The sequence below is a fragment of the Macrosteles quadrilineatus genome, unplaced genomic scaffold (genome assembly GCF_028750875.1).
Source record: "Macrosteles quadrilineatus isolate MER2022 unplaced genomic scaffold, UCM_ALF_1.0 Scaffold_6__1_contigs__length_79288215, whole genome shotgun sequence".
Taxonomy (NCBI): domain Eukaryota; kingdom Metazoa; phylum Arthropoda; class Insecta; order Hemiptera; family Cicadellidae; genus Macrosteles; species Macrosteles quadrilineatus.
The window spans coordinates 68,468,190-68,494,926 of NW_026542599.1; the positions used below are offsets into that span (position 1 = coordinate 68,468,190).

At 33.7% G+C, this 26,737-nt stretch overlaps 1 protein-coding gene across 1 annotated transcript in view; it reads left to right on the top strand.

The window, feature by feature from the left end:
• Nucleotides 1-26,737, top strand: part of LOC128997197 (uncharacterized) — a 36,144-nt gene that overhangs the window by 2,383 nt on the left and 7,024 nt on the right. The window contains exons 2-4 of the mRNA XM_054422793.1: nt 6,094-6,314; nt 8,811-8,946; nt 16,741-16,874. Coding sequence (XP_054278768.1) covers nt 6,094-6,314; nt 8,811-8,946; nt 16,741-16,874 — 491 coding nt within the window. The remainder of the gene's footprint in view (nt 1-6,093; nt 6,315-8,810; nt 8,947-16,740; nt 16,875-26,737) is intronic.

The following is a 26,737-nucleotide window of genomic DNA, read 5'->3' on the forward strand; positions in this document are numbered from 1 at the left end:
AAGGGGGAAAGAGCTCTTTGTTTGCCAAACATCTTTCAAACGTAATGTCCACTGAGCATCAAATACATTTAGTGATGTCATGTGATAATTCAATATGTCATCAGACAGCAGAGGCCCTTTGGCCTGTATCTTATCAAACATAGAGCTTGCCTCTGGGTATCAATTTATGATTTTCTAACCTAAGACCGACGACTATATTCAACTACATTTAGTGCAGATAAACATGTTGGAAAACGGCCTCTAAAAAGTAGATCAGAGTATATATAAAAAATTTCACAAAAATAAGGCCAAATACTCTGTGGTTATCAGAAATGTATGTTAAGTTTGGTGTGAAAACATTCAGTGAACCCCAACTTTGAAACTGATTAATACCAAGAGATAACGCCAACCCCTCATATCTCAACAGAAGGGGGAGGTTAATGCAGTGTTTTGGGGCTTACAACTATATGATGCAATATACCAGTCTGTAGTTATGTAATACAATTTACATTTACATACCAAATTAATCCGATTCAAATTGTAAAAAAATGGTTGCAAAAGTTTTGGTACCATTATTGTAGTAGTCCCCAATATCACAACATATTTAATCAAACAGTAAGGCTATGCAACGTTTATATTCTATAAGCAGTATATCGCTATCGTTAAATATACGTTAACCATTCCTTTTTAATGCTTAGAAGCTACAACTCCTAAATACTTTATGGATGCTATAAATCCATAATAACTTTGATTAGTATAGTAATTAGACATTTTCCTCATAGCCGTTGATAAAGCATCTCAATACTACTGAAAGTGAATCCTTGTCAAACCTAAGTTCTTGCTTAAACATCAGTAAGCTTACAACTAAAGTTTTCTTGATACTTCTAAATTACAGTTAAGCCTCTTAAAAGTTGGCTTTTCACTTCTCGGCTATAATTATCAAGCGTCGTTTACAGTAAAGTACTTATAGTTCTTAAGTAATATTATTGTGTAGCTTATTATCTGTAAGCTAAAGATTCTCTATTCCCGGTTTTTATTTTGACTCTCTAACAACTCTGAAAGACTTTTGTGTACATTTGTTAAGTCCTAGGCCTACAATTGTTTTTTAAGTGGCCGTTTCAGTTCTTGGAATTAAAAAGTTTCACATTACCACATTATTTACTTACATAACAGCATAGTTTCACTTAACAACAAGGGTAGTAGACCAATGAGGTTCAAGGATTGAGAGAAGAGAAGTAAAATTGTAATGCTTCGAACTTCTGTTAATCAGCTGTTTGCCAATGTAATTGTTAACGATTGGTGCAATTAGTGATTGGTACAATGAGTGGCATCAATGTCAGTGGCAATGAGAGTTTATAAACAAAAACATAACCTCTCTTAGAAGTTTTGAGTATAATATTAGTAATTAAAAACCTGTCGTAGGTAAAGTAGTGTACACAACTCACGTAAATCGTGTTAAAGACACTCGCAGAAGTATTTAAGGCACTCGCCAGGGCTCGTACCTTGAATTGTCTACTTGAGTCGTTAACCGATCTAACTTGACGTGATCGTTGCGTAAACTACTATTAATATTTATCCAAACGTACAAACTTTGATACTTTAACACTTTTTTACAGTTATCAATCAATTCTAATTAACGTAAGCCTTTAAATAAATAACTTGGTAGCTATACTGTATACCATAAAACAATAACCTTTATTCAAGGCTAAATGGGTAACTGAGTGGTTATAGTGCTCGCCTAACAATCAAAAGGTCACCAGTCCGACCCCGAGAGAAGTAAGTAGCTTTTTAATGGACCGAAACTGCGCCCTCGTTCAGGCATACTGAGGCATACTGGCTCTTAGTCAGTAAAGCAAGAGAAGATGTTCCAATCCATTCTACACTGATTCATCATTCATATATGGGTTTATGGTGTGGGGAGCGAGGACTAGTTGTAGAGCTTGGAACTTCGGGCCCTTTATGCTAGACTGAAGTAGTGTCAGTTTAAGGCTAGAACCTAGCGTCCTAAGATGTGAATGAGAAACAAAAAACATGCCATTATAAAGGCGTCTTCATCACAACTGATAATGGTAATAGTAATAATGGGGGGAGCGAGCTGGTCTAGTGGTTAGAGCACGGGACTTCGGTCCCTGAGGTCCCGGGTTCAAATCCTGCCAAATCACCAATAGATTTTATCCAAGTGATAATGCTGCAACCCCAAGGTCTAGCCTGAAGTAATGTGAAAACAATCCTGGGCTCTTGCTTAGCGTCCTAGGACGAAAAATCTCAATAATAACAAAATCAACAATTGTTTTTGATTAAATCGTATTTTTCTTCTCTTTTTGTAGTTCTAATTACAGAAATACATACATTTCTGAAACTGGTGTTGTGTTTTTGTGAAATTGTGTTTTCTTCTTTTACAACACTAGGTTATTCCTAACATACCGTTACTCCCAATTGCTGTTAATGGGTCATTTATTTATCATCACGCAAACGCTATTTTACAAATGATATAAGTTCGTTGACAATAATAACATCGATGCAAAATACACGAACGTAAGTATGAAAGGAAAAGCAAATTGTTATGAAATTAAGTTGTTATTCTAATTTGAAGAGGAGTCAATAGTGTAAACCTACTGAGCTCATGCCATGATTGTTTTTCGTATTTTGGGTCTAATGAGTATCTAATCTCAATCGAATAAATTTTACGTCGTTTATGTAAGTTTCCCACAACCGAGAGTATAATGCAGCTAGGGTGCAGATGTACAACTTGTCAATCTCATGTTTTGGATATACTGTATAACATTTAGTGTTACATTCAATTTAGATCCAACTAATTGTAAATAAAAATTGGAAACCCATAAGTATTTTTACCATAGTTTTGGCATGTGTATATCAATTATATACCAAATGTATCCATCAGTCTATATTCTAAACGACCTTTTGTTTAAATACTGTATTATATTACTGAATTATTATTTTAGATTAATGGAATCATCTTGCATAATTATACATGATTAAAGATCGAAATCATTATCAGTTCAACAGAGCAGACTCAGTCAATGCATATTTGTTTATTTTGTAAAAAAACTAATAATTATATAAATGGTGCCTACTTTTATACTTTCAAAGATTAATTTTATATTTGGCACATAAAAAACTAAACTTATAAACAAGTTAAAGATAAATAAGTGTGTTACTGTTCAGAAAATATTGTGGTTAAATTACCTTAAATTTTAATAGTTAATACATAAAAATAAAAGAATGATTTGTTATCGTATGGAGGGGATAACATGGGGAACATTTTAGAACAAATCCCCACCTTTATTAAAGATTTTATTTTATTTGTGACTTTTGAATTACACTGTTCGTTGAAAATGTCAAAGTGAATTTTTGGAGTCTTGAACAAATTTAATCCGACGCTCTTTTTCTCTTATGACACGGAGATACTTTCTTGCTTCTTAAACTTTAAGCAGGGAAGAAACTCTCTCGGCTGACTTTGTTAATCTTACAGTGATGTCAGAGTTTTCAGGTTCTGTGTTTGAGGATATTCTACGACAAGAAATATCCTACATCAAACCTTATGATCTAAATAAAATTTTGTTATACTCTCTAAGCGATGAAAGGCTTACATTGTTTTTAAAATTTCAACCGATATAATTTTTGTTTATTGTACTCTGTATAGATTATTTGAAATATTGTATCTAATTAACTCCAAATTAATTTATGTCTATACAAAATACATAATTTCATACTATGTTACATTTTCTTAATCAACATTTTAAAGCCTTTAACTTAACTTTCTTTCAATAAATGTAAAGTCAATTTAATCTATAAATAATTTAACTATTACGAATATTTTATATTCCAACACACTACTGTAAGTCTTAAAATATACTGTACCAATTTATCCAACCGTGTTAGATGGGACGTTTCTTTTCGTCAGGAATTTCAGATATTCGCCGCTCCTTTACACGACAAGGCTTACGCTGAATTAAATTCCTAAAAAGAAATATGTTTTCCACGTGTTAAAGGCCTTTTTAAGCACACAAGGGTGTTTTTATGAGGCACACTATATTTAGGAAATCTTTTTAGTTTGTTTAGATCAATAGGGTAATCATTATTTAACACTTACAATCAGATTATTTGTAGTATAATAAGTATTATTAAAACTACCATTTAAAACATAAAGATAGTGTAAAACATAAAAGTGCATGATAGAGTTACAGAAATAATCCATGAAGAGGTCATTTAAATGAGCCAATCAGTATATAAAGTTTATAGGCTTATAACAATAAGAGAGCTTATAACAGTAAGCTTTTGTTATAAACAAATTTGTAATTAATGTAAATGGTTATTAGGCACCCATTTAATTTTTTTTTACCAACCCAAAGTTAAAATACTCCAATCATAAATTGAAACACATAATAAGTACAATATCTCTCATTGAGCCCTATTTAAAAATGTATAGTGACTTTTACAACTTACAGTCAATATCTCCCATCAGAATTATAAAGTATTTTACCAAAAGAACGTTTTATTGACTTCGTGGAGTCTTACGGCAGGTTTCACTCACGGAACTTGTAAATTATTCAGTAGGTTATCGCCTTGTGTATACAAGAATATTTAACCACTAGCGTTACGTTCTTAGTTCCTTTAGCTCGGAGTTTCAGAGAATCATTCACTCTTACTATAATTTAGATTATGGTGCCAAAAGATTTGGTTGATTTATCTGTAACTTTTTTGGGAGATATAAGATTTGTCAAATTTATTTTACTAAGTGTATATTATATCAACACTCAACCGACGATGTATGTATGCCATGAAATGTATAGTTAGGTTTATATAATGCTTGCTTGGTAATTTTGGAACCTACAGGTTTTAGCTAGAAGATTATTAGTACTTAAGTATTATACCGACCACACCGATAAATTGACTTCCAAATAAGATTTAGTTGGTTTAATTTAACAAAATGGTCATAACCACTGACCTTACCAACCTTAGGTTAGGTTAGGTTATAATTATTAGGTGAGGTCGGTATAATACAAAAGTACCAGATTTTTGTATCGTTCAAAAGTGGATCTAGCTTGAAATAGATTTAAATTTTTCATGAAAGATCCTGGCTGGAGAACTAGCTCATATTACTATGAAATACGTAATTTGCTATATTCTGGTCTTATACATCTAATGGATAAAATGTGATAGAAATTATGACTCTGTCACTATAGTACAGTCGTTCTGTATGTATTCACAAACTTATTAATTTTTCGCGAAATACTTGTTTTAAAAGCATTCAAATCCGTGGTTGGCTATCTAAAGAGAGTAGCAAAAATAAACGGAATCCTCACAATATGTAAATGAGTCAATCCATGGCATCCATGGCCGTGGCGAGACGGAATTGGCGACACCCGGCCTACTGAAACATTTATTGCATTAATTTATAATGGAGCGTCTGCGAAATTTGTTCTTGTTTACACGTTATTTCTGTTATTACCGTGGTAATAGGCCAACCGATACACATCACACACATCATTGCAACACACCAACGCTGCTACTTTGTATTAGAGGAGGTTATGGGTACTCTCATTCTCTTACACAAAAACCCTTAATATGAGATAAAATAAAACTGTACGGTACCTTTTGTATTATACCGACCACACCTAATTTGGCTACCCTTATGTTGGGTTGGGTTAGGTTAGGTTAGGTTAGGTTTGGTTATCTTCCAGTTATCTTATCCTGACCTAACCTAACCTAACCTCGGTTAGGCCTAGCTTAGCCTAACCTATGTGTGTTAACTTTACCCAATTTGGGTGTAGTCGGTATAATGCCAAAGTACCAACTATACTATCAGCATTGACAGATATAAAGTCAATGCTATCAGTCTCGTAAGTGATTGCCTACTTTTTTGATAAACATGTTCTAGTAATTGTAGAAAATGTCTTCCTGGGTGGTTTCAAGAGTAGAATATGTGGCGCAAGTGAGGTACATTAAGGGGTGTCTCTAAGCTTGTGGCGCACTAGTGAAGTGGTTGGAAACAGGTAGAGTGGCGCAAGTGCGGAAAGCCCTATTTCATGCAAATATATTATCCAAACAAACACAGAGTATTACAAGATAGCTTTCCGAATCCTGTTCTAGGGTGCCTGGTGACTGGCCTGAGAGACGTGCACATCACAGTTCCTAAGGCTGTACGACGGGGTGACTCAGTGCTGCTTCACTGCCATTATGACTTGGAGGGCGACCCCCTCTACTCTCTCAAGTGGTACAAGGGACGGGCAGAGTTCTATAGATACACGCCCAATGAGAAACCTCCCACCAAGGTGTTCCAGATACCAGGACTGTCAGAGCTCAATGTGGACGTAAGCTTTTAGACTGTGTCTTGCGGGTTTCCGGACAATTATAGATATTAGACGACGGTTGTATATAGACTTATTCTAAGTTCAGAGTAATGTAAAAAAAAATACTCACTGAAAATTATTTTTGCACGTTTTATAACTTGTTGTCCGTTTAAACAGATTAATCCGTAATTAAAAGAGCTCTTGGGGACACATTTATGATATTTATATTCAGGTCTCCACTCATTTAAGTACTAAGGATTATTTAATTATATATACAATTATCTAACAAATTATATTGAAAATCTACTTTCCGCTTAATTTAAATACAAGTTAAATAACATTTTATCTTGTCAGTTTCACTGCAGTTTTTAGGATTATTTCCATTTTTTTTTTTTTTTTATTATTATGTATCCTACTAATATTATCAATTATATATATACAAAAGCTTACTTGATATGTAAACGATATTTATTTGAAAAATGAAATAAAGAATTAGGAACACATTATTGATTTTATACTAAGGTTCACTCTTAAACTAATGAAAATTAATCACTAGCTATGTTAGAGTTTAACTTTTTTTTGTAGCAGAACTATTATTATGTTAAGAATTTTCTCACTGTAATCTGTTAATGTAAATATCGTTCACGTTTTTTTATTCAAAGTTATAGGACAAGAAAATCTATACATCTAACCTTTTCATTTAGAAAGTTATTTTCTAATTATTAAAAAACAAAAACATTTGTTTAACTGTTTTATCTTACATCTTGACTTCAACTCATTGAAATCACTTAAACATTAAGTTCATTCAACAACAGAGTGTTTTTTTAAAAACTTGCATCTTTAGTTATGTAAAAACCGCAATAGATAGAAATATGCAGTTTGCGGGAATCATCTAGTGACGTAGGGGGACCAATTGTTTTGAATTCACCGTTACATTCACATTCCCCCCCTTTCCCCCCCTGCCCACAACTTAATTTTTTTAAATAGCAAGGTACCCCTTGTGACATATCAAATAAAAGAGCATGAAAAAAGAAAATGTTTGATGAAAAAAAATTGAAAATCGGTTCATAAATTTGTGAGATATTCCCCCCCTCACACCCCCGGAACTTAATTTATTTTAATAGCAAAGTACCCCTTGTGACATATCAAATGAAAGAGCATGAAAAAAGAAAATTTTTGGTGAAAAAAAAATTAAAATCGGCTCTTGAATTTGTGAGATAATCACCCCCCTTTTCCCCTACCCATAACTTGTTTTTTAATAGCAAGGTACCCGCCCTTGTGACATATCAAATGAAAAATAAATTTCGCCAAAATTTTTCTTTTTTCATGCTCTTTCATTTGATATGTCACAAGGGGTACTTTGCTATTAAAAAAAAATTAAGTTCCGGGGGGGTGAGGGGGGAATATCTCACAAATTTATGAACCGATTTTCAATTTTTTTTCATCAAACATTTTCTTTTTTCATGCTCTTTTATTTGATATGTCACAAGGGGTACCTTGCTATTTAAAAAAAATTAAGTTGGGGGCAGGGGGGGAAAGGGGGGGAATGTGAATGTAATGTTGAATTCATAACAATTGGTCCCCCTACGTCAATAGATGATTCCCGCAAACTGCATATTTCTATCTATTGCGGTTTTTACATAAATAAAGATGCAAGTTTTTAAAAAAACACCCTGTATAATGGTTTTTGTGTCAAGTTTTCTTTTTACAACGGATTACGGAGGGTTGACTGTAGCTTATCAAACATTCAATACTCTATGGACTCAAACTACAAAAGAACTTCAACAAAGAGCAGTCAAAGCCGTGAAAACTTTAAGGAAACAACTACAGAAGAAAATTGTCCTGTAGGGACAAACGACTTCGCAGTGAGGGGCTCATGAGAATTAAATTCTTTGCACCTAATTTTAAAGTTTTGTTTGAAATACTTGTTCTTAAATGAAGTTTTATCGTCATTAGACGCTCTTATTCCCTAGTCAATTTCAAGTATCGTTAAGCTATTTAAGTAACATAGGGGAACAGTTTACAAAAGGAATTATATTGTGTTCTTCCCTATTTTGTAGAATTGTACAAAACGAACAATCTGCAATTGTTTCGGAAGTTTAACATAGTTATATATTTACAAATAACTGTCGTCACATATAAATGGTAATAGTTTTACTAAATCTGCTTATTTTTCTTGTACATAAATGTGCAAAATACGTAATACCTAAACCTGAAATATAAAAACGAGAATTTAAATTTACATAGCTGTGAAAAACGCTACTTTGTCACAAAAAATGAGTGATAAAAAATTATAGTTGTCAAAACAAAGAAAATCATACATACTATGAAGGGTTGCGTCACAAAACAATATGTAAAATGAAAGAAATCAAGTAAAAATAAATTGACTAAGCCTCGCAAGCTTTCTCAATTTCAAATAAACATTGTCACGACTGGCGGACCACGTGTTAAATCTTATTACTTTTTATAGAACACATTAAAGTAATGTTTTCTGAAGAATGTAACTTCTTATTTCAGAAATCTCAGTCTAACGGCTCCCAGCTGTTCCTGCGGCAGGTGACCAGTTCTCTTAGTGGTCAGTTTAACTGTGAAGTGTCCGCAGACGCACCTTCCTTCCACACAGCCATTGTAGCCGCCAACATGGACGTTGTAGGTTAGACATTTTATTTTGTCCTAGGACGCTAGAGTTTAGCCTGGGAAAGTTTGCATTACTTCAGCTAGGCCTGAGGGTTGTGACATTATCACTTAGATAAAAACACATTAGTGTTCGGCGGGATTTGGACCCGAAGCCTCAGAGATCAAAGTCCCGCACTCTACCGACTGACCAGATCGCTATAAGTAAAACTGGTGTATTACGTGTAAAGCAGTAGAGTGCCGTTGACTCAGAGACTGGATGAATTAACATGAGTGATAAATTATACATGCAACATGTGTAAATTAGATTTGCTGACACTCTAAATTGGTGTGGATGAAATTGAAACACGTTCAAAGAAGATTATTCATTTTGGAATTTTATGGAACGAAAACATAAAACTCACATTGAAATTAATTAATTAATTGCAACTTTATATGTAAAAATTTAAAAAAGTAATTATACAAAATCTAGTATCTGCACTTTCGTACGAGCTTTAAGGGCAAATATTTAATACTCTATTATCCACGGTTCCGAAACGAAGCTCAAATTTGAATTAAAGCTCTCTGAATACGACTGGATATATAAGCTACTAAATTTGCCTAAATTTTTTTTAAATGAATTTTACTATAAGCTATTGCGATAAAGCTGTTTTGTTGTAATACCTAAAAAAAAACTCGATGACTACAAAGTGTAAGAAGTTTCTAGATACTGTAGTCTCAACATTAAGCTATGCTCACTACTGGAGATTATCAAGGAGTTTTAAGGTTTATGTGGATTTAATGTAATCTACATACGTTATAGTCTTGGTAAATAGTATGGATGAATATGAATAACTAGGGAACCCGTGCGGCTCAATGAGCCGCCTAGTATGAAACATAACGCCGAGGAAAACCTTATGCTTAAATTCTAGTAACTTTAGTTACATCTTAGAGTTATTTGAAAACTTGTTAAAACTAATTTTAAATATCTCTAATGGCGTCACCAAGGTTCACCTACATCATTTCTGCTCTCGATTTTAACTGATAACTTCTAATGAATGCTAAACAATCTGCCTCAATTCGAGTTAATATGTTGCAACAAAGTTTTTCCAGCATTGAGAATTATTGAAGAACACTGTTGCCGTACTGATAACCTTTCTTAAGTAATTAAAGCTGGGCCATTTTATTCCTTTGATTTGAGACATCCCCCCCCCCCCCCGATCAAACGAATTTTCTCCGTAGAGTAACCTGAAAAGTGGGGTGATGTCAACCATTTCATGTGCTCCTTTTTTACCCACCAACTCGGGGTTACCAACTGGACAGCCATAACCTGCTTTGAATAGGCTAAAGCAGCAACAACATTGAAAGTTGGTTAACGTAATTTTAACAAAATGTTTTGAAATATCTCGATCTGTCAGTGTCTGAAGTAAACATTTCTTGCATGCATTCATTTGATCTGACATTTAGGCAAGTTTACTTTCCCACCGTGACAACACTATGAGCTTCGTATATTTTTTCACTTCCAAAGTAAGTTGCATAGCAGAACTGGCAAATATTATTCATCTCACAAAGTGAATGTGTATCTGGATGGGTATCTGTTAGACCACGTCTCTCTTTTTCTACTCTCCTCATACACACAAAATATCTTATTATTAAGAGGGTTCCCTACCCCCGCCTAAAAACGTTAGAAAACCGCTTCGCGCGGTATCATATAGCGATTCTAGTTTTAACATTTAAATTGTGAACCAAACACCATTTTGTACATAAAGAGTGGTTCTACTAAGTTTGCTTTTTAAAAAATGTCTATGCTTACGCAATCAAGGGCAACGACTTGTCAAAGTTAGTGAACTTTAACTGTAAATTTCACTAACTTTGACAAGTCGTTGTCCTTGATTGCGTAAGCATAGACATTTTTTAAAAAGCAAACTAAGTAGAACCACTCTTTATGTACAAAATGGTGTTTGGTTCACAATTTAAATGTTAAAACTAGAATCGCTATATGATACCGCGCGAAGCGGTTTTCTGACATTTTTCGGTGGGGGTAGGGAACCCTCTTAATTGTGTCCTACTACCGTGTTCAATATTTCTTCTTTGAACTTGAGGCATTTTCTGTTCTTCCAACAAAACTGATTTGAACTGTTTAACTTGGTCTTAACCGAAGGCTATTAAAAGGTCTTAACCTACTAAATATTACTGTAGTACTGTGAGTTAATTATGTAAAGTAATAAGACATTTTCGTAAGAAAAGTTATATTTGAAACACCAAGTAACTATGTTGTTATGTCAAACGTAAACAAACAAAAATGTAAACAAAGTATTGAAAACACATTTAAATTGTATCAGCTGATTCAGTACACTACATCGTCCCCCCTTCTTCTAAGAGTTAAGCCAGACGAAGTTGATCTGCGTGGCATCGTCTATTTAGTCCATTTGTATTTACTACATATGAGTAAGGACCATTCACTTTCACAATCGTTCCTTTCTTGAAACCAGCTCCAGATTTGTCTAGTACCCATACATTGTCGTCCTCTTTAAAAACTTTTTCTTTTGATCCAGGTTTTTGTAGCCGCTGTTGAACCAACTCTTCGTCGTTTTTCTGCTCAACGTCAGGAAACAACATGTCTAATTTGGAGCGTAATTCGCGACCAAACATCATAAATGCTGGAGTTTTTCCAGTAGATCTTCTCAGTGACGTTCTGTAAGCAAATAAAAAGCTGTTGAGTTTTTCTTGGAAAGTCCCAGCATTTCCTTTTGAAGCATTCATGCGTTCTTTGAATGTACGAACACATCGTTCCGCTAACCCATTGCTTTTTGGGTGATAGGGGGTGATTCGAGCATGTTTAATGTTTAGGCTCTTACAAAAGGTTTGAAACTCGTAGGATGTTAGCTGTGGTCCATTATCGCTTACAATTACCCTTGGATAGCCAAATCTTGAAAATAACTCTTCTAAAGCTTTGATCGTTGACTTTGTTGAAGTTGACGACATCGGGAATACTTCAAGCCATTTTGACCGAGCATCTACTACAATCAACCACATTTTCCCCATGAAGGGTCCGGCAAAATCGATGTGGATCCGTGACCAAACTTCTCCAGGAACAGGCCATGAGAATAACGGCATTTCAGGATCTTTGCTTCTGTTTTCTTGACATCCATTGCAATGTCTAGTGTGTTCTTCCAAGTCCTTGTCCAGTTTAGGCCACCAGACTTGAAAACGTGCCTTCCCTTTCATAGCTACAATACCTGGATGTCCCTCATGTAGTATTTCCATCACTCTTGATCTAAGTTTCGCAGGTATGACCAATCTCCCAAACCAAAGTAGAATTCCATTCTCAAAGGAAAGTTCTTCACGTTTGCTGTAGTACGGTTGTAGGTTAGTGTCTTCATTATTTTCCAAAGGCCAACAACCCCTTTTTAAATAGTTTACTACTTTTGAAAGTATTGGATCAGTTTTTGTCGCTTCTTGCAAACACTTTGTCGATATTGGTAGATCCTGTGAACGCAAATGGAAAAGGTGTGCTTTGTTACTGCCACCCTGGTCTTCCTCTGTAGATTTTATCGTATTTTGCAAGGGAAATCTTGATAATAGATCGGCTGTTTTGTTATCTTTGCCCTGTTGATAGTTGATCGAGTAGTCATAGGCACTCAGTGTTAATGCCCATCTAGCGATTCGATTTGAAACTACCTTCGGAATTGAATCATGTTCACCGAAGACTTTAACCAATGCTTTATGGTCCGTTCGAACTTCGAAATGTCTACCATAAAGGTACTGTTCAAAACGAGTTACTCCAAAAACCAAACCTAACGCCTCCTTTTCTATCACGCTGTATCGGCACTCAGCATGATCAAGGCGCCTTGACGCAAAAGCTAAAGGTTTTTCAGTCCCATCAGGATACTTTTGGAAAAGAGCAGCTCCAACACCAATATCACTCGCATCAGTTGCGAGGATGAGAGGTAGGGATTCGTCATAGTGAGCCAACGTGTCTGTTGTAGTAAGAAGATGCCTCAATTTTGCTGCTACCTGTTCATGGTTTTCGTTCCAATGCCATTTCACGCCTTTCTTTAGCAGTTTGTGTAATGGAACACACAAGGACTGTAAATGGGGAATAAATTTACTGTAGTAATTGATCGACCCAAGAAATGATCTTAACTCTTTCACATTTTTCGGTGATTGCATGTTTTTCACTGCTTCCAGATGTTCTGTCGTTGGATGTATACCAGCTCTATCAATTCTGTGACCCAAATAGTTAACGGAATCTTGAAACCATTTACATTTTGATGTCTGGACACGAATTCCAGATTCTTGAAAACGTCTTAACACTTCTTTGACACGTTCGATATGTTCCTCTCTCGTTGGGGCTGTGACTATGACGTCGTCAAGGAGACAAGCGACTCCATGTAAGCCTGCCAGTACTTGATCCATCTTGCACTGAAAAACCCCGGTGGCAATTTTGATTCCGAAGGGTAAGCGTTTGTACTTGAAAAATCCTTTGTGAGTAGAAATAATCAGGTACTGTTGTGCCGATGGTTCGACCTCCATCTGCAGATATGCATCTTTGAGATCTATGACGGAGAATTCCTGGCCACCTGTAAGTTTTGAGGTGATCTCTTCGAATGTAGGCATAGGATATTTATCGGGGAGCATATGTTTGTTTATAGTATTTTTGAAATCCGCGCATATGCGGATAGCTCCAGACGGTTTTACCACTATTACTATGGGCGAAGCCCAAATGATAGGTTCATTCCTGGCATCGACTGGTTCTAAAACTCCACTGTCTACTAATCGTTGAATTTCATTTTCCACAGGTTCCCGTAAAGCAAAAGGAACTGGCCGTGGTTTTGAAACTACAGGATCTGCATTTGAAGCCATGTGAAAAGATACCTTGTGATTTTTAATCGTACCTAAAGAGGGACTGAAAACTTCTGGAAAACCGTTAACAATGTCATTAACAATCTGTTCACTTACTTGTTCTGTTTGCTGTTTGGACAATGTACATATTTGAGCCCCAGGTGGCAGTGGTAAGTTAAAATCAAGAACCCAGTCTAGGCCGAACAAAGGTTTATCGTTTTTCTTAACAACAATTACCGGTAACTTACGTTTGGAACCAAAAGCTTCAACTGAAACATACGTTTTTCCCATAGTTTCAATGAGAACTCCTGTGTATGCATTAAGATTTTCTGTGGGAAATAGTTTAGGAGCTCCTAGATCTCGCCATATATTTCTGCTAATGATACTGAACGCTGCACCTGGGTCATACAACATTGAAATTGTATGATTGTTTAACTTGACTGAAAGCATTACTTTCGACCCTTTATTAATCGCTTGGATTTGATCTGTATCAGAAAAAGATTTAACACTAGAGTTACAAGACGAGTTTTTTGCCTCTAACATGTTAAGTCGCTTACCTTTGATAATGGCATTACCCACTTTAAGACAAGTGCGTGCAAAATGATTCAGTCCTCCACAGGCGTTGCAAGTGGCATCGACAGCGGGACAGCTCGTTCCTTGTGTATGTTTCTTGTAACCACACCGAATGCAGTCAGTTCTCTTGTTAAGATGTAAGATGTTTTGTTTCGAAGTGTTTCCTTTTGTTTCTTGTTTCAACGGTATCGTTTCGAAAGCATTCTTCTTGTTCCTGTTGCTTATTCTGTTGACTGAACGTGTATTACGGAATTGTGACTGTTGATTGTCAACATTTTCCAATAAAGTAGCGGTGTTTGTGACTTGTTCAAATGTAGTATCTGTCGTAGCATGTAAGCGCAAAAGTTCAAGTTGCCAGCGATCATTGTTGATGCCCAGAACAAACTGATCTCTCAGCCGTTCGTCTAAGTTGTCACTAAAGTCACAGAGACCTGCAATTTCGCGCAAAGCAAATTCGAAATGACTAACAGATTCACCTTCTTGTCTGAAACGGCGACTAAAGATAACCCGCTGTGATAGTGGTGCGGATTTTTGTGTGTAGTATTTCTTAAGTATATCAATAACTCCTGTAAAGTGAAGATTACTGACGGGATCAGGTCGTGCGTGGTCAAATACTAGCTTGAAGGGTTGAGGTCCAAGGTTCCCTAGCAACAAGTCTCGTTTTGTATCCTCATTCTTGATTCCTCTGTTTCGTAATGCAATCTTGAAACGTTCGAGCCAGTAAGTCCATTCTTCAGAATGGCCATCAAAAGCATCTATACGTAAATCGTCGGTCCGTTTAGTAGACTGCGCCATTTGTAGTACTGTGAGTTAATTATGTAAAGTAATAAGACATTTTCGTAAGAAAAGTTATATTTGAAACACCAAGTAACTATGTTGTTATGTCAAACGTAAACAAACAACAATGTAAACAAAGTATTGAAAACACATTTAAATTGTATCAGCTGATTCAGTACACTACAATTACAAACATCAATATTTACTCCTAAAAAGCTACAGTTTCTTATAAACAGCTGTTTTTTTGTTTTAAATTTGTTCTATGTATTTCTTATGGGGAAAACCCGACCTTTGAGTGGGCCTCACGCTCTTAAGGGCAGGAATTTTAGAATTCTAAAACTTTATTGCAAAACTACATATTGAGACGAATCTTTTGACACCTTAAACGTTGAAATTGGTCCACAAATAAGGGAGGAGTTGCGTTAACAAAAAACGGCTTCACGTATTATATATATAGATGTTTATGACATAACATGAAAATAATATTGCGTAAAATATCTATGGTACTCTAATTTTGTTGTATATCTTTATTTGCTGCACAATTATGGTTTTGTAACAGTTCCATTAATCAATTAAAAGAACCGCAATAATCTGTTCTGCGTCCTCTTGCCGTTCAAAGCACAAATGTTGCGACTAGTGATCTGCACACCAAATTAAATCACAACTCTTTCTACATATTTTAAAATATGTACACATACGTAACTTCATAGTTCGACCTATTTTATTGTTTTCAGGATTAATCCCTGTGGTAATAATAATAACCAAAAATGAGCGTTTGGTTTCGAACGTAGATAGCAACTTTCAAAACAGTGACAAACCAATACTGGAAAGTATGTTTAGTACAAGCAGAACGAGTACAAAACGTCAACTTGAGTTTTCAGCAGACATTGTTTTATCTCAAAACCCGTGTTATTGCACTACAATTTTACAATGGCAGCCTTACCTCCAGAGCTTTTAATGGTTATTAGATAGATCTTGAACACAGCATGTATTTGAGTAAATACTTAATCCGTATATCTTATTTATTTTATCACAGCCTAATCAAAGCACCATAGTAGGCTCGTCATCCTGACGACAATCTTAGTTCCCTCCGGTGCCATAGAATGGGTTTCTGTTTACCTTTTGTTTTTGTGTTACTTCAGCTATTTAAATACTTATTTTGCCAAACAAAGTGATTGAAATATTAACAATAGCTAGTATTCATATCTTAAAAAAATTTAAATTTAAGCAGGAATCATGAAGTTAACCTTATTATATAATAAACAAAATTTTGATGGCACTTACTCACAATGTCACCAAATGAACTAGGCATAAAAACATAGAAATTTTGAATGGGATTCCAAACTCTAATGGGATTCTAACTGCTGGTATTAGTTAGTCAATGGTAGTATATCAATTTTTATATGTAATAGTAATAGTTGATACCCTAATCAAATAAAAATATTTTATCTCCATGTACTGTGATGTCCTAAAACATAACACAATAAGCCCACTGCCAACCATTATCAGGTCCTATAAATTTTAATGTAGCCTACTATAGCTCATCAAACTTATTAAACTGTTTATGTATTCATGGACGTCAATCTGAATATTGTGTTACATATATCTTTTGTAACTTATATTCAACTGTGTATTTTAGAAGTACCCCGTAACCCGCCTGAGTTGTCGGGGATCAAATCCAAATACAGAGTAAGAGACACTCTAAGGGCTAACTGCACAGCTTCACCCTCAAAACCAGCTGTGAACCTCACTTGGGGAATCAACGGTGAAAATGTAAGTTACAAAAACATATTTAGAAACGTGTTTAAACGAGTATGAATTAATGCGTAAATCATCATATTCACCTAACGTCATTTTCCAGGTTACTCTTTCAAAACGAAAGTAGCGTTTCTATTGTATTGCTAATTATACAGGGTGAGTTTTAAATGAGTTCCCCCCCTACTTTTTTCTACATTTCTTAAGATATCAACTTCGGACCACGTCAGATCATTGTAGAGTAGTAAGTACTTCATTTTGACTGGGTATACATTTTTGGCCGCCATTTTGGATCCGCCATATTGGATTCAAAGTTTTTTTTTCTAATGTAAATGTAGGGATGTGACCAAATATTCCAAACTAGAATTTTACGCTGATTACAATGCTGCAAATAGTTAGCAAGTAGTTCAAAATGATGGGTCACGTCATTTTGAACTACTTTTGCATGCTGAACTCAATGCCGCAAACAGTTTTTCATTTGCATTTTTATTTGGTTTTGGAATTATTAAAATTTTAAAAAAGATAATATTAATATTTCATTAAGAAAGCTTGATAAACGGATTGCGGTGATGTGAGAGTTCAGCATAAAAAATCTGTTGAAAATAATGGGTCACAACACCACCTTCATATTTAAACTTATTGATCACATTTCAAAATGGTGGATCCAAGATGGCGGACGAAAAAATTACACCCGTCATAACCAAGTGAAAATAAGTCAACAATGAATGGTGGTACTTATCTTTATCTAGCACTATTTTGAAATTATGGTCTTAGTTTTAAAATGCACAATGTTAAAATGGGCTAAAAATTTAGTTATAAAAAGTTATAGTAGATATAATATACGGGTTTAAAGTCACTTGGGGCACGTTTTCCCATAAGAAATAACATGGGATCATTTTTTGGCCACTAAAACCAAAAATCCTGATCTTTTGCCTAAATATCCCTATAAAATTGTCAAACCTTATTTCTTACTTATTCCCCATAAATATATTCGATATTAAGCTAAAAAAGCTATTTCTTATATTTATTGACCCTTACAAGTGTAAATGTAGAGTAGAGGCGAACTAGCAATATGACATCACTTTAGGCACGTTTTCCCCATAAGAATAACATGGTGAGCTTTTTTTGACCACTTTTTTAAAAATCCAGCTCTCGACCAATACAAGCCTATATAAATGTTCAATACCATTGTATAACTTCATTACTATTTCAAATCCACATCCATTCACATGTATATTCTCAAAATCATCAACTTGACAGTGCGAGGTTTGTACGCGAACTCGGCTCATGGCGCGCTCCCTTGGACATCCTTAGTGGAAATCCATGAATTCTGGCTACTTGGGAACCCAAGCCATTTGACATATAATAAATCACCTTTTCTCCTAATAACCTTTTCTATCAAATACATGTCTTTATATTTGGTCTTTAACAATTCCTCTGTATAGAAGCCTCCCCTGATTATATTACCATTTTCATCTTTCAAGATATAAGTCACAGGCTTTGTATTCTTTACTTCTGCTATTGTAAATAGCTCCCCTGTCCAATTTGGGGTATATCCTTTACTAAAAACATGTTTATACTTAGAAATTCTCACACTATCACCTACCTTATATCTTGGCTTTTTAACTTGCACTACTTTAGAAGTCAACCTCTCATGCACATATTTACTGTTCTTAATATTCACTTGGTTAGGCTTCATTCCTATAGATCTATGCACCTTATTATTATATTTTCGAATTAACTTTGGAAGTAAATCCAACCATTTATAACTCCCCTGAGCACTAAATTCCCTATATAACCAATTCTTTAAAGTTCTCTGAAACCTCTCCACAATTGCAGCCTTAGTTGTAGAAAATGTGTGATAGTGATTAATATTTAATTGTTTCATTAGTTTGCTAAAATATTGATTAAAAAATTCTTTTCCATTGTCAGATTGAATGTTTTTAACCCCCTTTGGTAGAGTGGTTTTAATGGCTTCTGTAACCACCAGCCCTGTCTTATTCTTTAGTGGAGCAGCATAAGCTTTTTTAGAAAATGTATCTATTAAAGTTAAAATATATTTATTGCCAGAATTCTCTCTAGCATAGTTTTGCATATCAATTAAATCTATTTGTACAGTTTCGTTTATACCTAATACTTTAAAAGACCTTCTAATGAAATTCTTTCTTGCAGGCTTATGAAGTTCGTATGCAATTTCATTCATTTTTTATAACATCACTCTTTCCTTGTACTGTAAATATATTACCATTAGCCCCAATCAATAGATTATCTTCCATTCTTTTAAATACATAGTTTTCTGGTATATATGGTCTATTATCTATATACTTAAATCCACTCAAAGATGTAGGGTCGGCAACTAATAAATCAGGATTGTATTCCATCAAATTAAATTTTCTTCCTCCATATACAAATTTTGATCCATCATAATACATAGCTTGTGACATTAAACAAATATCATCTAAATATTCCCCCATTGGCAGATTTCTTATATATTGTTTTTTGGCATCCCAACATTTTTCTTTTTTATCAAAAGTTATAGTCTGTTCTTTTGTAACACAATCAGTGTCATCAACGGCAGGTTTAACACGTACTAACCTGTTATTATTAAAATCCCAATAGCCTGCTTCCATTTTTGGAACTTGTGAAACATTCACAGCATCCTTACTATCTGTACCTTCTATCAAATTGCTAAGTTTCTGTTTCTTAGCATTCCAAACACCATTCTCTGATTCTAAAAATTCATAATTATTATCGTCTTGTATAAATTTACCATTTTCTTTTCGTATTAAAGTCTGTTGTAAAGTGGGCACATCATCTAAACTTTCACCCTTTTCCACATTAGTAATTTTCCGTTTCTTAGCATTCCAAACACCATTTTCTGATTCTAAAAATTCAAAATTATTATTGTCTTGTACAAATTTGCCATCTTTACGTATTAAAGTCTGTTGTAAAGTGGGCACATCATCTAAACTTTCACCCTTTTCCACATTAGTAATTTTCTGTTTTTTAGCATTCCAATTTTTATTCTTAGATTCTAAAAACTCATATTTAGTTTTACCTTGTAAAAATACATCACCTTTTCTAGTTAATGTCTGACCCAAAGTTGATACATCATCTACAAACTCCCCATCTTTAACATTACCAATTTTACGGTTTAAACAATTCCAACTATCGTCTTGTAAATTTAAAGTAGGTTCATTACTAGCCCTGGGTTCTGCAGGTTTATTATATGGATTATATAAACGATAAAATTTATCTATAAACATATTTTTATTTAATAAATAATTCCACTTTCTCTCAATTCCTCAATAATGGAATCTATTTCATTATCCACTCCTGAGTTACCGGCTTGGCGACTTAGCCAAAGAAGTCTTAACCTATCTATAAGCTCATTAGGATCATCCCAATAAATATAGTCTATTTTATTACCAGTCACTTGTCTCAAACCTTCACCAACAGATTTAAAAAGAGGTTTAATTATATTAAGATATTTAGTATGTCTATTGCTTGAAATTGGTGCACCATCTTTGTAACTCTTTAAATGTCCATTTGTAGCTTCCAAAATCTCTTTATAATTTTGCAAATCAGCCTGAGTATAATCCTCAGGTTCTTTTAAAGTTAACAACTGCCACAAACCTTTTGTCCCCTTGTAGGTTTTATTTGCAACTGTAACATCATCATTGGCAATATCAACATCCTTATTTCCAATAAAAAATTTATTTGCTTCTCGTCTAATACCATATGTAGTGTCTGTCATACTACTTTTACTGAGGTAATTTCCTAAATAGTCTGATGCTAAAAGACCAAAATCTAATTTCTGTGGAGTGGATTGCTGTAATGGTTGTAATCTTGGTATCATTGATATTCTAGATGGAGTCATTGGGAGTATCTCCATTCGAGGACTCTCTGTTTTGCCAATAGATGTGATTTTCTTTAATTCTTGTAATGGCTCTATTAAAGGTTGGAATGTTTGGAACCTCTCTTCAGCCTCTAGAAACTTGCCACGTTTTAAAGCTCTATATTTCTCTCGTATTTGATTTGCAGAGTCAACCAATTCTTGTTGAATGTTTTTCATCTTTTATTTACATTTTATTTATCTCATTTGACAAAGGATTGTACTCAAACACTTTATCATGTATTATCAAACAATATGCAGATGTATTTGCTGGCACATTTTCTGCAGTTTCAATCTCTAATTTAATATCAACAATTCCTTCCTTCACGGTTTCGTTCTGTCTAGAACAGTCTATTACAATTAGTGGATATTTCTTCATAAACTCAGCCCTACTAATCATAGGATCTGGGATAGTATTATAGTAAGTCTCTCTAAACCTCATAAACATCTCATAAGCTTTAGAGACATCTCCATTTTCAAAGTCGAGATTTAAATCACTATAAGGATAATATTCAGAGTTTAAAAATACTTTGAGATTTTTTAATTTACAGTGATCAAATTCATCAGTTCTTTTTCGTGCACTATTATCCCTAGCTGTTTGGAAACCAAATATAATATATCTAGGCTTCTCCAAACTTGAAGATGTTTTTACTGACCATGTATGTCTTGTGGTATTGGGATATGATGGAAGTTCATGCAGCTCTAAGCTTCTAAATGCAATTTGCAAATTTTTATTTTGCAATAACATCTTTTGTAATTGTAACTTCTCTCCATCTGATGGTATCACATGTGGCATCACCCATTGAATTGAGTTAAGTGTAATTTTAGGAATCAAATCAGCAGTGCCACTGGCTGGAGCACTAGCGGTTGTTAATATACAATTCAAATCATTTTTGGATCTTTTCAACACCAATTCTTGTTTGACATTTACTAATACCTTATTAAAATCCTCGAATACACCCATTAACAGCTCTAATGGTAAACATGTACTAAACTTGCCACCTTTATGGAACTCTTTTAAATTCGTGTCAGAATCAAATGCTACATTTGTCAATTTAGTTGTTTTATTGTAAGAGCTCAATATTTTCATAAGACTAGAAATTCCTGGGTTTCTTACAATGTCTATTTCTTTACCTGCAACTTCGTATCTAATTTCATCAAATAAGAACGCAAATGCATTATTTATAAAATGACCTTTATCATGATTTTCAATTTCTCCCTTAATATACAGATAACTCCTACATGGGAGAGTTAGCAAATCTTGATTATTAATACATATTCGAATTTCATCAGAATTATTTATTGCTAAAGTGTTGTGGGGAACATAGGAGTGATTTGTAATTTTAACCACACTATCGTCGAATTGGGATTTCCCTGTAACGTCTAGAAAATCTTCCATTTTTATTAATAGAAAATTTTAACTTTAGTCCTATTGATTTTAGGAACCTAGCATTTTGTACACTTATAGATAAATTTTTATAAATTCTCATATCTTTTTTATATGACAAGTAATTGTAGTTTCTTCTCCGTTAAAGTCAATTGCCTTGTCATGTTGATCGGCAAATGTAATACTGACAACATCTAAACTTCTCTTATTTACAGGAAAATATATAATATTTCTTGGAACTTCAATAATTTTGTAGCCAGGAGGAGCTTCTGGATAAAAGCTATGTATGGTGTGTGATTTGTTTCCATTTAAATAGGACCCGTTTGCAATATTACATTTTACTCTAATCACATTTACATTATTAATGTTTATTTTATTTGTAGATTCAAACTGAACACCAGGAGTAGATACACCTTTAAATCCTAATAAAATAGACCCTAAACATGGTTTTGTAAAATCAAACACGTGGCTAGAAAGTAATGTCGCTTTCATAGTTTTATTATTAGCTGTAAGGAAAAAGTCTGGGATTTGCTTTTGAATTTCCTTTGCAAGCTCAACTACCTCATATGTTCCTTCAGAAATTTCTATTGTAACTGGAGCATTGTGGTCATAATAGAAAACATCATCACCTTCTCTAATGGTTAATTTGTTGCCTTTAAGTTGATTTAATTTTGGAATAAGCCCTTTGAATAAAAGTTTGGATTTAGTATTAATTAATGCTTCTCCATTTTTATCTACTATAACTTTAAGTTTTCCATTTAATAACTGGTTTAAATCATCAACTGAGATCTCTCCTTTTGGTAATGTAATTTTCTCTACTTTGTAATATGTTAAAGTATTTAGGGGTTTTTTAACATTAAATATGGAATTATAACTTTGAAAATCTACCAATCCAATTACATAATCATCATTTAATTCTATGGGAGGAAAGAATACTGACTTTAGCTCTGGCTCTGTACCCGAAAATGTTATAGTAAATGAATCCATTTTTATAAAGTAATATTTTTTATGAATGATAAACATAAAATTCCACAAATAGAACTATTTAAATCTTGTATTTGATCGGTTGTATAGTAGATTTTATATCCCTCAAAATATTTAATTACTTCTTTTGGAGGTTGGATTCCAAATGGGTCAAAATAAATTACAATATCTTTATTTTTACGATAAGCTGTCCAATGTGTGCCAGATGAACTGTCTAAATTAACTATTCCGCACTCTTTTACTCTTGGTGTTAGATTTTTTAGCTCGTTTTTTAGGTACACCCCCCTGAAGTGAGGCACGTCTTTTGCGGCCTCTAACAGCTGGTAGTTGTCCATCTTTTTTATTAAATTTTAATCCCATTCCCATCTTTGCTTTTGCCTTCATCAAATTTGTCACGGCATAAGCAGCAGCTCTTTCGGCAAGACTTGCGTCCTTGGCCGTTACTCTAGTCCAAGCTAAGTCTGCTAATCTCATGTCTGCTTTGTTCCGAGCAGCGGTATCTGGATTATTCATGTAGAATATGTCATGCTCTTTACAATAAGAGTCTAGTTTATTTTTTGGAGGTACATTTTTAGCTATATTCTCACGTATATTCGTTCCAGGTCCACAGTACCGATATGATGGTATGTGAAGTGGGAATGGAAGGTTATTTATAAGAGTATTCAATAACCCTCGACCCCTGTAAGGCTTTAGGAATAAACCTTTGCCCTTTTTACATGTTTTCTTATTAACATTTTTTACCATTTTTATTATATAAAAAATGTCTTTTATTCAACAAAAACACAAATTTAAAATAGTACATACTAAGGAAAATATACCAAAGAAGTTGGGTCTATTTCCTACCAATATTCGATGTGTTATTTGTGGTCCAAGTGGAAGTGGGAAGACGGTTGTAATTTATAACTTAATTGTAAGAAAGGAAGGATTAAAATTTACAAACTTATATTTAATATCTAAATCTTTAGAACAAGAAAAATATAAAAAAATAATTGACATATTTAGTTTGTGTGATGAAGTGAAATTACACACGTTTACTGACTGTGAAATCACACCAAATGATGTAAAATCACAGTCAGTTGTTGTATTTGATGACATAAATAGTCCAAATATTACACAATTTTTTTCAATGGGTCGACATAAAAATATTAACTGTTTTTACTTGTGTCAATCTTACAGCAAAGTACACAAACATTTACGTGATAATGTAAACTTCCTAATATTATTCAAACAAGATGATTTAAATTTAAAACATGTATATCACAATCATGTTGGTAATGACTTTTCATTTGACCAATTTAAAAATCTCTGTCATCAATGTTGGGATAAAACTAAATATGGCTTTTTCGTGATAGACAAGGAAAGGTCAAAGAATAATGGCAAATATAGATTTATGTTTGACCAATTCTATCAAGAGGATGGTAAGGGTAAATAAATGAAAGACTGGAGTTTTTTTAACATTTGTATTTATTATATATCTACACATACAATTTATGTTTGATCAATTTTATAATGACCAAGCGCAAGAGTATTGATGCCATCTTCCAGAATGAACCTCTTGTCATCGTCAAAGGATAGTACTTTCTTATTCATGGTAAAAGTTTGAAGATAATGATTTGTAGATTTAATTCTTGTCACATTCTCATAGTAATCTTGCCCAGTTGCAAGACAGTTTAAATAATGTTGATGTCTGAGGAGATGTTTAACTGTAGCACCATCGGCTCCTTTAGCTTTCTTCACCTCTAAAACTTGCTTGTCTTCTTCATATAACCATTTTAGAGGAATATAAGAATATAACTTTGGTCTTAAACCACAATATTCATACATAATATGACCATCTAATTCGTCTTTAAACTTGCCTGTGACTTTTTTATTTTTATCAGAGTATAATAAATGGTCTTTACTATATCCAGAGGTATCAAAATAGTGCAAGTCACATTCTATTTCCTTATAAAAGTCCTCTGTAACTATAGAATACATTAAAGAATCTGTATCTGTCATAAGAAATCTTTTGTTCTTAAATTTTGACATATAATTATAATGGAAATCATACATTATTACTTTACTAATATCCAAAATGGTCATTCCCAAATATATTGGTTTATTAAACTTTACAACTAATTTATTTAAATGTATAGCATGTAAATTGTTATCGAACTTTTTGCTACAGTCAAACCTTGGATTAGTGACATATTTTGTTAATAGTGACTCATCCTTGAGATATATATCACGAAACTTTCGTTGATTCATAATTGTTCGACCAAAGAGACTATTATTTAACAATTTGTAAAAGTCTTTTTCGAAATCAGTTTTAGCACATTTGCGTTTTTCAATATTAAAATTAATATAGGGCGCAAGCCATTTAGACTGTCTAAATTTTAAAATTCTATGGTATTTTGTAACAATCAAACCCAATTCCTCATATTTTTGTAATGCTTTATAATGTAAAATATATTTAGTTTTGTCATTTAAATTTGGTATTAATTTGCCATTCATTTTCTCAGGTGCTAATGGATAGTCATTATGTAAATCATGTAAGCTTTTATCATATTTTAAATCAACTTCTAAAATGTATCCAAACTCATCATTTTGATTGTATTTGTAGTCTATCTCATTAGTCCAACGGAATCCATCCACAGGCAGTGGCTCGCACATTGCTGTAGAGTATAGTGAGTTACAGTCTAAATATATTAAATACACACTCTCTTGATTGGGGTCATAGTGTTCACCCATATATCTATTATTGGCTTTAGCGTAACGTGTGGAAATCATACTGACTCCTCCTCTAATCGCACTTTCTATGAACAAATGCATGTCAATATCTTGAAATAGTTGTAATTTTATACCATTCATTCTAAGACAGGCCTCCCATGTTAATCCAGGAAGTGAATACATATGTACGGGGTCCAGTTTGTAATCCTTTAAACACAGGTCTCTAAATGTCTCAAACACATCAGCCAGTAGCAATACATCTGTTTTAAGATATAAATCATGATATTCTTGTAAATTATTTATATTAAAATGGGTCCAGACATTTTTAGCATGTTCGTATTCGTTGGAAGAGATATGTTCTTTAGTTAAAGTACTGTAAAATTTTTCAATTGGAGGTAGAGACTCTGCGAACTTATCTGGTCCCGTCATATATTCATATGGAAATACGCCTTTACGTTGTAGTAGTGGATTTTCTATGAATCTAAATGTATTTAAATTGGAAGCTAATTTGTATAATGGAAGGGACAGAAAGTTATAGGAATCTAAAAATATCAACAGAGAATGATATATATTTTTCCATATCTTTAGCTATACAATTTAATTTATGTTTATTAAACTTTCCCAAGTGTTGCATTATTAAATGTCCATCGTAATTTTTCAAGTTATGGAAGAATATTGGGATTTTCTTTGTTACTTTATAGTTTAAATTACAATCATTGTGGGCAGCTCCACGGTATTGCCCAGAGGAATGGCAATGATCTCTCACCCTATCAAAATATAGGGGCTTTTCACAAATGTGACAGTGTGTTGAGTTTTGGAAAGATACCTCTTGCTCAGGAGTCATAACTAGGGGAATGTATATTGCCATTTGATTTTTAATATAATCATAAGTCTCAAATAGCCTTT